This window comes from Brassica napus, chromosome A2 (genome assembly GCF_020379485.1).
Source record: "Brassica napus cultivar Da-Ae chromosome A2, Da-Ae, whole genome shotgun sequence".
Classification (NCBI taxonomy): Eukaryota; Viridiplantae; Streptophyta; class Magnoliopsida; order Brassicales; family Brassicaceae; genus Brassica; species Brassica napus.
In genome coordinates, this window is record NC_063435.1 from 5,073,164 (window position 1) to 5,085,557 (window position 12,394).

At 31.7% G+C, this 12,394-nt stretch overlaps 1 protein-coding gene across 1 annotated transcript; it reads left to right on the plus strand.

The window, feature by feature from the left end:
• The first annotated feature begins 3,806 nt into the window (after nucleotides 1–3,806).
• On the plus strand, nucleotides 3,807–7,742 carry LOC106418200 (putative transcription factor bHLH041). The gene is made up of 8 exons (XM_013858861.3): nucleotides 3,807–4,507; nucleotides 4,649–4,771; nucleotides 4,885–4,990; nucleotides 5,092–5,106; nucleotides 5,210–5,275; nucleotides 5,394–6,107; nucleotides 6,432–6,812; nucleotides 7,371–7,742. The coding sequence occupies exons 1-8, from the start codon at nucleotides 4,386–4,388 to the stop codon at nucleotides 7,434–7,436; spliced, it is 1,593 nt and encodes a 530-aa protein (XP_013714315.1). The 5' UTR covers nucleotides 3,807–4,385; the 3' UTR covers nucleotides 7,437–7,742.
• Nucleotides 7,743–12,394: the final 4,652 nt, after the last annotated feature.

Here is a 12,394-nt window from a genome sequence, read left to right on the forward strand (position 1 = left end):
AAGTGGCAAATTGGCAATGCCGTCTCTGTCAAGCAGCTGGCCATTCGCAATACTTGCAACAAAATTAAAACAAACGAAGTAGTTAATGCTATATTTCGTTACAATTGTTTAGATATAATTTTAGAGATCATATCAATAATTGATGTCTTTATGTCCGAGTTGTATTGCATACGAACGTGATGTCATTTTTCCTGGGTATTACATTAGTTGGTTGATTGATGAGTATTATTAATTGATGGAACTAGCTTAACAATTTACCAAAAAATAAATTGATGGAACTAACTAGAAAGTCAGAATAATGGAAAAATAAATATTTAAACACATATATGATCGTGATAAATGATTTCTTTTCTTTCAGTCATCACTATATATTGGTTCATATTGGTTTATCAAAGTCCTAGTGCATAATAAGATGAACGAGCCTTGCGGTAATGTGAACGAGGCATGCATTTAAATGAACTCGTTGAGAAAAATGCTCCAAATATGAAATTGAAAACATAAATTGATGCAAATTGCTAAACAATAGGATACAACTTAAATGTGTACAATCGAATTATTCGTCCAACCATGTTGTTGTGAAAACGTTTAATCGGGTTTTCTTCTTCTTATAGTATACACGTGATTAATCTAGAAAACTCGAATGACTACCATTCTCTTACATAAAATCGTTAGCTAATATTACTCAAAATTCTGTAAAGAAAAGAAATTCATCTATAAATCTTATAAAATTAGAGATTAATACGTTTGCTACCTAAATAGCTCGCTAAGCTTTGAAAAGGATTGCTGTTCAGTCATATGTTAATTGAGAGTTTGGCTCCACACATTTGCAGTGTTCTGAGAGCATCAGTATCAAAGAGAAACTCTCAAGGATCTCTTTACCATATTTTACATTTACTAAATATTATTATTTTGTCACCACATTTTAAATAGAAAATGTGCTAGACCAATAAACAAGGCACACAGAGAATGAGTCTTTTGAAAAAGCATGGGAGTTTCTTCATCAACAAGTGTCTCTCATATTTTTTGCTCTTATATATAAAACATTTACTACTATGTGGTTCGCACAAAAGTTACATGTCTTGATTGCTTCATATATTTTTGTAAGTATTATAAATATATTCTTTTACATAAATTTTTTTTTTATGATATAACGAAGTAGCATTTCAATCAATAAATCATAAGTTCTAGAAGCTTGTGGATTTCTTTTGATTGTTGTACATTCTGGGAAGGACATATAATACTATACCTGTGTTAAAATATACAGAAAGATGAGGAGATGTAATATTATACCGGTATTAATATATGAAAGAATTACATTCAGAGTCAGTTTTAAGTTTATTATTTCATTATAAGACAGTTTCCACTACCAACACACTTTTTCTCTCTTTTCAACACCTTCTCTCCTATTCTCAACGTGTGAAAACTCATTGCTATCCTTTTCCCTTTATTTATAACTGAAACCTAATTAAAAATAATAATTAATTCATGTGGCCACAAAACAACTTTTTTCTCTTTCCTTATCTCTTAATTTTTTTTTTTCATCTTCCTCGTTTTTTTTTCTGTTTGGGAAGAAGATGAAACATGACGATGGAGTTAGAGTTTTACAGTCCTTAATCGGTCTCATGTAGAACAAATAAAAAAAAATGATAAGGACAGAATGATGGTGTTGATGATGAAGACGTTGACAGCAGTGAGGACATGTACGACGACGGCAAGAATGTAGAAGGTGAATGTGAGGTATGATTCTGAGATAATAAATTTGTTTCGAAGCATCGACATCAATATTTGGTATCTTCGTTTCATCTTCCACCGTAAATTTAACCATTGTTCCCATGATGGATGGATAACTCCGATGAATTTGATTTGTGTCTCTTGCTGCTTCGTTTTGATTCCAACGAAACCGGTTATGACTAAATTGAAATCTACCGAGTTATTGTTTTCTGATTTTGCCCCCATGGAACTTGCTGTCTCACTAGCCAAAGCACCATGATTCCAGAAAGTATTAAAATATCAACCGGCTATGATTCGATTCATAAGCACAACAAGCAAGATGTACGTCAAAAATATATGATTTTGTACATGTGTACACAAACAAATAATTATACATAACGCTGATTGTACACATGTACAAACTTCTAACAGTGGCAATATAAGCAACAGAAAATCAAACACTTACAGTATCAAGTTCTTAAATAATCCCCATTAATGAACACATGTGAACTCTTTCATTCACATAAACCATCCATCTTCGTCCTTTTACAAAGGCATTTTCTATCCTTCAGATGTACACGTGTACAATAATATTGTGTACGCATCGACGTAGTTATTTCAATGTATTTGTGTAACTCCGATGAATTTAACCATTGTTCCCATGATGGATTGATAACTCCGATGAATTCGATTTTTGTCTCTGGTTGTTTCCTTTTGATTCCAACGAAACCGGTTATGACTAAATTGAAATCTACTGTGTTCTTGTTTTCTGATTTTACCCCCATAGAACTTGCTGTCTCACTAGCCAAAGCCCCACGATTCTAGAAAGCATCAAAAATATCAAGCGGCTATGATTCATAAGCACAAAGCAAGATGTACATCAAAAATATATGATTTTGTACATGTGTACACAAACAAATAATTATACATAACACTGATTGTACACATGTACAAACATCTAACAGTAACAATGTAAGCAACAAAAAATCAAACACTTATAGTATCAAGTTCTTAAATAATCCCCATTAATGAACACATGTGAACTCTTTCATTCACATAAACCATCCATCCTCGTCCTTTTACAAAGGCATTTTCTATCCTTCATACGTACATGTGTACAATTGTGTACGCATCGACGTAGTTATTTTCCAAAAACTTAATGAATGGCATTTTCGTAATTAAAAGCATCGTCTTCCTCAAAAAATCACTAGGGTTCTGGAACCTTACAACGCAGCCGCCATGGATTATTTTCACTTAATCTTTTTTTTTTTGCGTTTAGACAGAGATTAACACTTCAAACTTGTAGAACTATCATATACTAACGATTTTAACCTTAAGAATAAAAAAAAAACTAAGATTTTACACTTCCCCTAATTTACCAATTAACACCAAATCGAGACATTCATCAACCAACAAGCATTTAACCACTGCAAATTCGGACGCACCGTCACATCTCGGATTCTTAAGCTTCGTTGTTAGCCAACATCTCATCCCAACAATCTCTTTCGGGTTTCGTAAAAAATATAAGAAAATTTTGTCAAAAATAAAATTTGTGGGTAAAATTAGAATACAAATGTGAATTGGTGTTTTCTTAGGTTTTAAAATTCAAATACGTTTGAAAAGAAACAGGCAATTGAGCACCCAAAAAACATAATTAAGTATGTTGAAAAAGGGGTAATTGTGTAAACAACCAACAAAAAACTACCTTAGTAGTTGTAACTGTCTGAGAGTGTAATAAAAAACTTAAAACTGCTTCTAGATGTAAATGACTCTATATATTTTGGGAAAGACATAATATTGTAGAGATGACCAGAAGCATTGGAATGGAATCTAAGCAGAAAAGGGGGAGACTGAATTATATAAAAACCACATGATTATACTTTTTATGGTAATAGTAAAGGTTCTTCAACAATCGACAAATAGTCAGTTGTGGAACTCTGTACGATCTTTTCATATTAAAGGCCTTTCATCAATTATTATTAATATGTATAATGAATTAAAGATACCCTAATGAGTCGTCTTTTTTAGTCAATCTTGTATTCTTTTTGACATGAATATTCATGGTTAACAGAAACAATTTTCTGATATTACGTACTCTACTAAATAAATAGCAAAAATACAAAATGAATGAATTTACTAGTATATTGGTTACAAATTAAAAAAAAAACTGGGTGAAAAAGTAAATAATAGAAAAGTTGATAAGAATATAATTAGTTAAAACTAAAATAGCAAATAAATAAATAAATTAAAATCACACATTTACACCAAAATATAGTTTATTAATTAAAGCAATATTTACCTAGTTTTAAAGTGTATATTTTAAGATAATTTGCTAGGTTGATCAACTAAATAAATAAAAATCAATTTGCCATCCTCTCTTGACCGTCTTTCAAAACTTTGGACCATACGACTTTGACTCTCTCTCTCTCTTTCTAAAATCTTTCCATCGTATTTGGCTGCTTCTTCTCTCTACTTTTCTTCACTTTAATATTTTCTATGTTTTCAAATAAGAAAATAAAAATAGAACGAATAACTTTCCCTCCCTCCCATGTCTCTCTCTGGTTACACATAAGCTACGCGATGGATCTCTCTAATTATCTATCCTCCTTCCTCATCTTCATCTTCAAATTCTCATAATCTTCTGTTGTGTTTGGGAGAAGGTGACATCATCCTTCATGGACGCAATCTTCTTAACGGATGATCCGAATACCCGGAAACAATTAATTGGGTCGCTAGCTCATTCTTTCGGATGCATCTACGTTTCTCTCTGGTCCTATTATTTTCCTCGACCGTCTAAGTAATAATCATCATATCTACCTCTTTCTTGATCCTTACATATATATACCCATTACACATGTCATGTTCATATATCTTTATAATGTATGGTATATATTTACTATTTTATTCACAAAGGTGCATTTTATTTTTTGAGCTTCAGCTACTTGATATCATTCGATGGATATTACAATGAAGCATCTCACGAGCCTTCTACGTCTACTGGAAGTTTAGCGAGAAGATTGTTCAATGAGTATCGCCAATCCGTCATTCCTCTCCAAAATGGGTAAAATTATTCACTATGAAGACATAGACATGTGCATAACGTCTGAGTGCTATATATATACACATGCATACTAGAATATTGTATAATCTAAATGTTTTGATTATTCAATGAAGACATATACCAAGCATGGCGTTCATGAATAATCTCCCATACCTAGAGATTCAGACACAAGATATTCAAAGACTTGCTTCTAACGACGCACAGCGTCTCTTCTATCAGGTCATTATCAATTCTAACCAATAATGGTAGTACCATTTCTTGTCAATGATATGAAAATTCATTGCTAATCATTTTCCTACTCATTTCATCAAATTTCGCAGGAAGCCAGGATTCAGGTACATTTTTTATTTTTTGTATAACTTCCAACCAAAATGTAATAGAGATATTATATTCAATTTATGTATATATAACGCTGTATTGTATATGTATAATGATCAGACGGTGATATTCATGGGTTGTCGGAGCGGGGAGATCGAACTCGGATTGACGTATGATGCTGCAAATGTATGTATTTATACGTATAATATTAATTCAATAAAATCATTATTATTTTGTTGTCTCTCTTTCTCTATATAAACATATATTAATACTGTATGTACACGTACATTGACCCAAACGACAGATGAAAGTAGAAGCAAGTCTTCGAGATTGGTTCCCTGAAGATTTCAGTAGAAAGACTTCTCCGGTCAACTCAGACTATCTCCGGCCACCGCCTCCTCCGTCTTCATCTTCTTCCTCTCTTAGATCACTAGATAGCCCCCAAAACGCCTCCGAATATTCCTCTCTCTTATTCCCACTCATCCCTAAACCTTCAACGACGACTGACGCCGTTAACGTTCCGTTGCATACGCTGCTAGCTCCGGTCACCACAGCAGAAACAACGACCAACATGATCCATCAACAACAACAAGAGCCTTTGTTTCGCAACCGTGAACGTGAGGAGGAAGTAATGACGCAAGCTATCTTAGCGGTTTTATCGATGTCTTCAAGTCCTTTGTCGCCGCAGCGAAAAGGAAAGGCCACCGCTTTTAAGAGATACTACTGCGTGGCTGCCGGCGGCGGTGGGAGCGGTAGAGCACCGCAACCGCCGAGTGTACGGAGGCAAAGTATGATGAAAAGATCTATTTCGTTCTACAATAGGCTTAACATTAACTGGAGAGAGCGTTTTCCTAGGGGAAACGCTACCGGCGGCGGCAGTGATGGAATCGGTGGAAGCGGTGGCGGACGTGGGCCAACCGCAACGCAGTTGCATCATATGATATCGGAGAGGAAACGGCGAGAAAAGCTTAATGAGAGCTTTCAAGCATTAAGATCTCTCCTTCCTCCTGGAACTAAGGTATGTGCTACCATCTTGTTTTCATGACATAAGTTCAATTTGTATACAATTAAAATTCATTAACCTTTTCAAACTTTAACTAAAAACGTATTAAACACTTTGGCTTAGACTGTTTCTTTTTTTTTTTAATATATGATCACAATACTTTTATCATGCTGTCTATACATTAGATTTCTAGGTTACATATATTTCATATACTAACCATGGTATATGTTTTGAGCTAATGTTATGGTTTCATTTACTAACCATGATATATGTTTTGAGCTGTTATGGTTAGAAAATATATGTATTTGAGCTAATGTTATGGTTAAAACTTGTGAACAGAAAGATAAAGCATCGGTCCTCACAATTGCAAGGGATCATCTAACTTCTTTGCAAGGTGACATTTCGAAACTACTAGAGAGAAATCGAGAGCTGGAGGCTAAGATAGCGGGGGAAAGAGAGATGGAAACTTTTTTACAAGACAATAAGAGGTTTAACGTTCGTATAATACATATACCCGAATCCACATCCAGAGAAAGGGTTTTGGATCTAAGAATTGCTCACAGAGGAGACAACATTGGGGCTGATGATTTGATCATAAGGCTTCTAGAGTTCTTAAAGCAAATCAACAATGTGAGTTTAGTATCAATCGACGGTAAAACCCGAGCTAGAGAAGATGGAGTTACTTCGGTCATTCTCGTGAGCTTAAGGCTCAAGATTGAGGTAAAATAACAATCTTCACTCTATTATCTTATTTGAGATTTGTTAATTACCTAAGGTTTGCAATTAACTTATTAAAAATGACTTACTTTGTATATTTTTTCTCTCAGGTAAAATATTTTTTTTTAATAATACCTTCTTTCATTCATTTTCAATTTTGTATAAGTTAATTACTCATACTCATTGTTAGTCAGGTTATACAGAAGGATTAAGTATTTTGTAACGCTAATAGTTGCATATAGTTTTTTGGTCTACTTTTTATAAATTAATATCAAAAGAAAGTTCACATTTTCTAAGGTGTTATTTAGAATTTGGTGGGATTTATTCAAGAAATTCCATTGATTGGTTGGATTATTTGTTAGGTGGAAATTTATGTGATATATACATCCAATTTTTCTTAAAAAGGTCAAAATTTTCTCTTCCACAAATTTATTTGATGGTGTCTATATAATTATGTATAATTGATAAGATCATTTGATAACCACTAGTTCGATCTTGACTAAAAGATTTAATAGTCGTTGTGAAGAAAAGAATAAACGTCAAAGTTTGATTGTTTTGTAGGGTGAATGCGACGAATCAGCCTTCCAAGAAGCAATCAGAAGAGTTGTTGCTGACTTGGCTCACTGACAACAAGTTTGATTATTTCCTAAATCCTAACCGTATGTTTAATTCTTATAATCATAGTTTCGTTTCTCTTCTACGCTTACAACTTAATAATATACATATAAAATTAATGATTGATGTTATTTACGGACAGTCTGTTTTGTTACGCTCGCGTTCGGCGGCTCATATCGTTTTCGATGGTCCTCTTCGTGTTCTTATTACTGTAGACTGTTTCAGCCGTTCGTCGCTATTCCGTGAATCAATCTTGACCCATTGTTTCTGTCAATTATTATTGTTGTTAACGACGTATATAGGCAATATTTATTTAAATGAAGCTGATGTAAGCTTTTCTTTAAAAATACATGTTGGTATATCTTATTTATGATTGATGGGTAATGTATAATTTAGTATTCAATCATTGTACTTTCCGTCCGCACGTAGTCCGTACTGGTTCAAGTTGTAGAGATTTTTTCGTTTTCTGTTTTGTTTAATAAGTTGCATATATTTTTATTGTGTTCTAATTTTATAAGAGCATCCAATCATCGATTTTAGTCTCGTTAATACAATATATGATCTTGTAGAAGATATACCAAACAATTTTTTTATTTAAAGATATAACATATAAAACTGTGAGTCACGATCTATAGAATCTCTCTGAAATATGTGTGGCTAAGTTTGATGTTCTTCTGTCGCCCAAATTGACTGAACTTTTTTCTTGCTAAATGGAGAAAGGAAACGATTACGACATCTCAAGATAAAAAGGAAAAGTGGAATTTCAAGAGACTGAAAGCATATGGATTTTTATCAAAAAAAACATATGGATTAGTTCCACTTAAGGAATATACCTAGTTCCCCAAAGTGCTCTTTGAATCAAATGTCGGTTCGAAATGTATATTTGTACGTATAATTACTATATGCTTTATTTCTTTGTGTAATAACAAAGAAATTATAAGACATAAGTTTTGCAACATATATATAATTTAAGAAAAAAACTGCAACACCGAAATTTTTTTTTTCTTAATACAGATTATTTGATAGATAATAAACGTCATTACAAAACTTAAAAGATGCAATTTACCATTTTACAAGTATGAACTAAAAACTATCATTTGATTTTCGAAAAATAAATAAAATGTAATTGCGAAGAAAATGCGGGTATGTGGGCTAGAGTGTCGCAGAACAAAAACATTTGCAGTCTGCTGAAAATTCAGAACTTAGGTTTTTGGAAGACGGCAGTTTTGACCCGATTCAGATTAAGGAAGAACCTTCTTCTAAGGTAAGCATCTCCGAATCTCGTAAAGCTTTATTTACTTCTTTTCTATATCAGCTATTCGGGTTATTGAAATAACCTTTATCATATTATATATTGAGAGACTCCTATGTACAATGTATTTAAAAGAATAAATCAACACTTAAACAACCAAGTTGCTTTGGTCTAGTGGTATAGGAGCTCCAGCTGGAGTGCCCGCCCCTGGGTTCGAGCCTTGGCCACTGCGGAATTTAACATATGGGCTGCAGCATCCGAGACCGAAGACCGTTACACGGTGAGCCACATGGTGACGCCCTGGCAGCGTCCATGCTCACTTCGGTCTCTAGTCTGGACCACCTCGGTGGGGCCAGGATACTCGGTTAGCAAAAAAAAAAAAATCAACACTTAAACACGTGGAGCTTTAGAAGATTATGCTTCTAGTTACTTAAAGATGAAAAGGAGGTTGACTATTTTAATAGAAAAAAGTGAGAAACTCAAAAGCTTAGTTAAAATTTCCTGAAACATTGTATTTAACTAGATTCTTAGTACTATATGTTCCTTCCGTTTCAAAAGTTACATATTTTAGAAAAAAAAATTGTTTTAAAAAATATTTTTTATATTTCTAATACAATTTTTATTAACTAATAATGAAAAATTCTGACTTTCAGAAATATTAATTGCATTTTTTTTAAGTTTTATTTGTTTAAAAATATATGAAATATAAAATTACAAAAAACTATGCATTAATAACTAAGTTTTATTTTATTTTATTTTATTAATGAGCATGAAAATCTTAAAACATGTATTATTCTGAAACTGATGAAATATTTAATCGTGACAAATAGCTATATATATTCATCGTATTATATAATATTGGCAATTGAAATTATGGAACCAGAAAACGGGCTGATCTTATAGACTCTTTGTATTGTACACATCAATAAATAGATATATTGTAATTAAAATGAAACACTAGTATTGTCTGTTAATTTATACACATCATTTTAATACATTTGGTATACTTATATATATTATTCTCCCTGTTCTTTATAGATCTATTTTTTAGAAAAAAACTTGTTTCAAAAAAATACATTTTTTACATTTTCAAGACATTAATTAATGAAAAATTATACTTAAAAAAAAATACAATTATGTTTAATAAAATCTCATTGATTAAAAGTTATTGGGAATAGTTAATTAAGAAAAACAATGTATTAGAAAATACAATTTTAAATGTTTTCTTAATAAGTGTGAAAAAACTATAATATTGATTTTTTAGGAACAGATGGAGTATATTTTATTCTTTTTGACATCATATGTTACGTTAAATAGAAATTAATGTTTCTCAGCATTTGTATCATGGAATCATTTTATCTTTATTATATTATATATCTTTATCTTTATTTAACATTTTTACCAAAATAGAAGAATTATTTTATGTTTCCTTTAAAATCCCCTTTAAAAGAGACGTGATTTATCATAACTCATATACCTGATACTATTTCCGAATAGTTTCATGGCCCTACTTCCATTTGTAAAAAGTCAGCTCTTTTAAGAAAATTGGAACTTCAAATGAATCAAACTAAAGTTCTGAATAATTGTACACGCGAGACCTTTTTGATTAGTATCCATTGATTGAATACTCTGATTTCGTCAAAAGATAATGATTGATTATTTAAATTCCAAGAAGATTTTTTTTTTTATGCTAACAAATGCTAAGTAGTTTCACTCCTGTTTTTGTTAGGTTGTGACTTATGAGGGAACATAACTCTATAGACTTTTTGTTTTGTTTGACAAAAACTCTGTAGACTAGTAACATAGATTTAGATAGCAACCCACATTCCTCAATTCTTTGATTAATTCGTGCTACTAAAGCTGTTACAGATGACTTTATCAGAAATTCATAATTTACAAGCCATCTTTGAAATAAATTCAAAGACAAAAGGCGCCCTTTATAACAATTTTAATCATAGATTTAAATTAGTCAAAAAAATATAATGTTAGTGCCATAAAACTTCTAATATTTTGGAATCCTCAAAATGTTTTAAAATATATTACTTACCACTGGTATTATTTAGTGCCATAAACAAAATTATCAATTGCAGTATATACCGTCTACTTAGGAATAATAATCCTCTTGCTTATAGTAAAGGTAAAATATATGATTGAAAATAAAATTATTTGATTAGAGTCCACATCCTACATATATTTAACTAGCACGGAATTCGAAATGCATATAGTAAAGGTAAAATATTTGAAAATGCGGATGCAACTTTTTTTTTTGTTTCATTCGAAATGCATATAGTAAATGAATATGTTTGGGAAACATCCATAAAGTATACAATAATTAATTATGAAATTTGTTAGCCTAAATTAGGAATGTCAAAAAGAAGTAATTAAATTACTACATACAAGATCATAACAAAAAAAAGAACGAAACATACATCTAATAAGTGATATGAGAAAAGAAAAAATAATAAGTGATATAAGACTTTTTTTATTATAGCTTATAAGAATTGTACCTTGCATTCTTGCCGTACGTGGCTTTTGCATGCGTATCTAGCTAGTTTCTTAAAAAATATTTGTCTAGGAGACCATTGATAATTTTTTTTCCTCTTTAATCCAGTTAAATTAATAACGTTACATTTCAAATATTTATGATTCCAGTTTCCAAATGCGGCTGCTTGAGATCGGAAACCCGACCTATGCTTGTTTTATGAATTAGCTCTTCACAAGCTTGCTTGCTTGTACATGGAAAGAAAGAGTGGGTTGCAACTTGTTCCCTTCAACTGCTTCTCAGATCTCACTTCGTATACATGTATTTTGAGATCAAAATAATACAAACAGAGAACCAAAATGCTATAGCCCATGATTCAACTGCTATTTTTACTTGTGGAAAAACAGTCCATTTGAAGTCATAATCAACAGCCAAATCAACTTTTGAGAAAAGAAAAAAAAATCATATATATGTCTTTGATTTTCACGTCGGTTAGATGATTGGTAACGAGAAACGATGCTCAGTGAATTGTATTACGTCGGTTAGTGATGGGTAATTAATTTGACTTTTCACCCTTTTTTTGAATACAGACTTTTGACCATATTACTAATCCATTTCTAAAATAATTTTTTTTTGTTTTCTTTTTTTTTTTCCTTTTTCGAGAATACAAGAAATATTTTGATAACTGTAAAATCAAAATTACATAATAAAGTATTTCTTAAAAAACACCAATACTAATTTATCAAATACCTCTTGATAGGCCAACCTTTCAAAAACATTTTGTGTTGCATGAGAATTTCAATCAAACCAACCAGGCTAAAACATTTAGATTATCTAATAAAAATATAAAGGGCCATCAATTCAAATATAGTCAGGAGGAGTCTAAATTCCTAAAAGAAATATTTAAAATGGTTTAGATTTCGTCCCAGAGGATATAGGTACGTACATTCGAACCGATAACTTAGAGACGTTAAAAAAGAAAACTTTCACTCGGAACTACACAAACATTTTTGTTTAATGTTGCTTGCATTAAGGAGGCCTTTCACTTGGTTGCTCATCGTTAAGCTGGTGTCGGCCTCCTTTTTGCAATTTGATTTTAAACAGAATATATATATATATCTTAATCACGAACATAACACACTGATTTGCAATACCAGATCTAGTCTTAAGCTTTATGTATGCATGAGACATGGTTCTAAAAAACTTTGTTTCTTTACAATTCTGTCTACTTATATT

What these genes read in the sequence shown, in the direction of transcription:
- LOC106418200 (XM_013858861.3), top strand. Translation starts at nt 4,386, where the DNA reads ATGGACGCAATCTTCTTAACGGATGATCCGAATACCCGGAAACAATTA. An exon ending in TCCTTCCTCCTGGAACTAAG is followed by an intron (nt 6,108 to 6,431) that starts GTATGTGCTACC and finishes ACTTGTGAACAG; the next exon opens with AAAGATAAAGCATCGGTCCT. An exon ending in GCTTAAGGCTCAAGATTGAG is followed by an intron (nt 6,813 to 7,370) that starts GTAAAATAACAA and finishes ATTGTTTTGTAG; the next exon opens with GGTGAATGCGACGAATCAGC.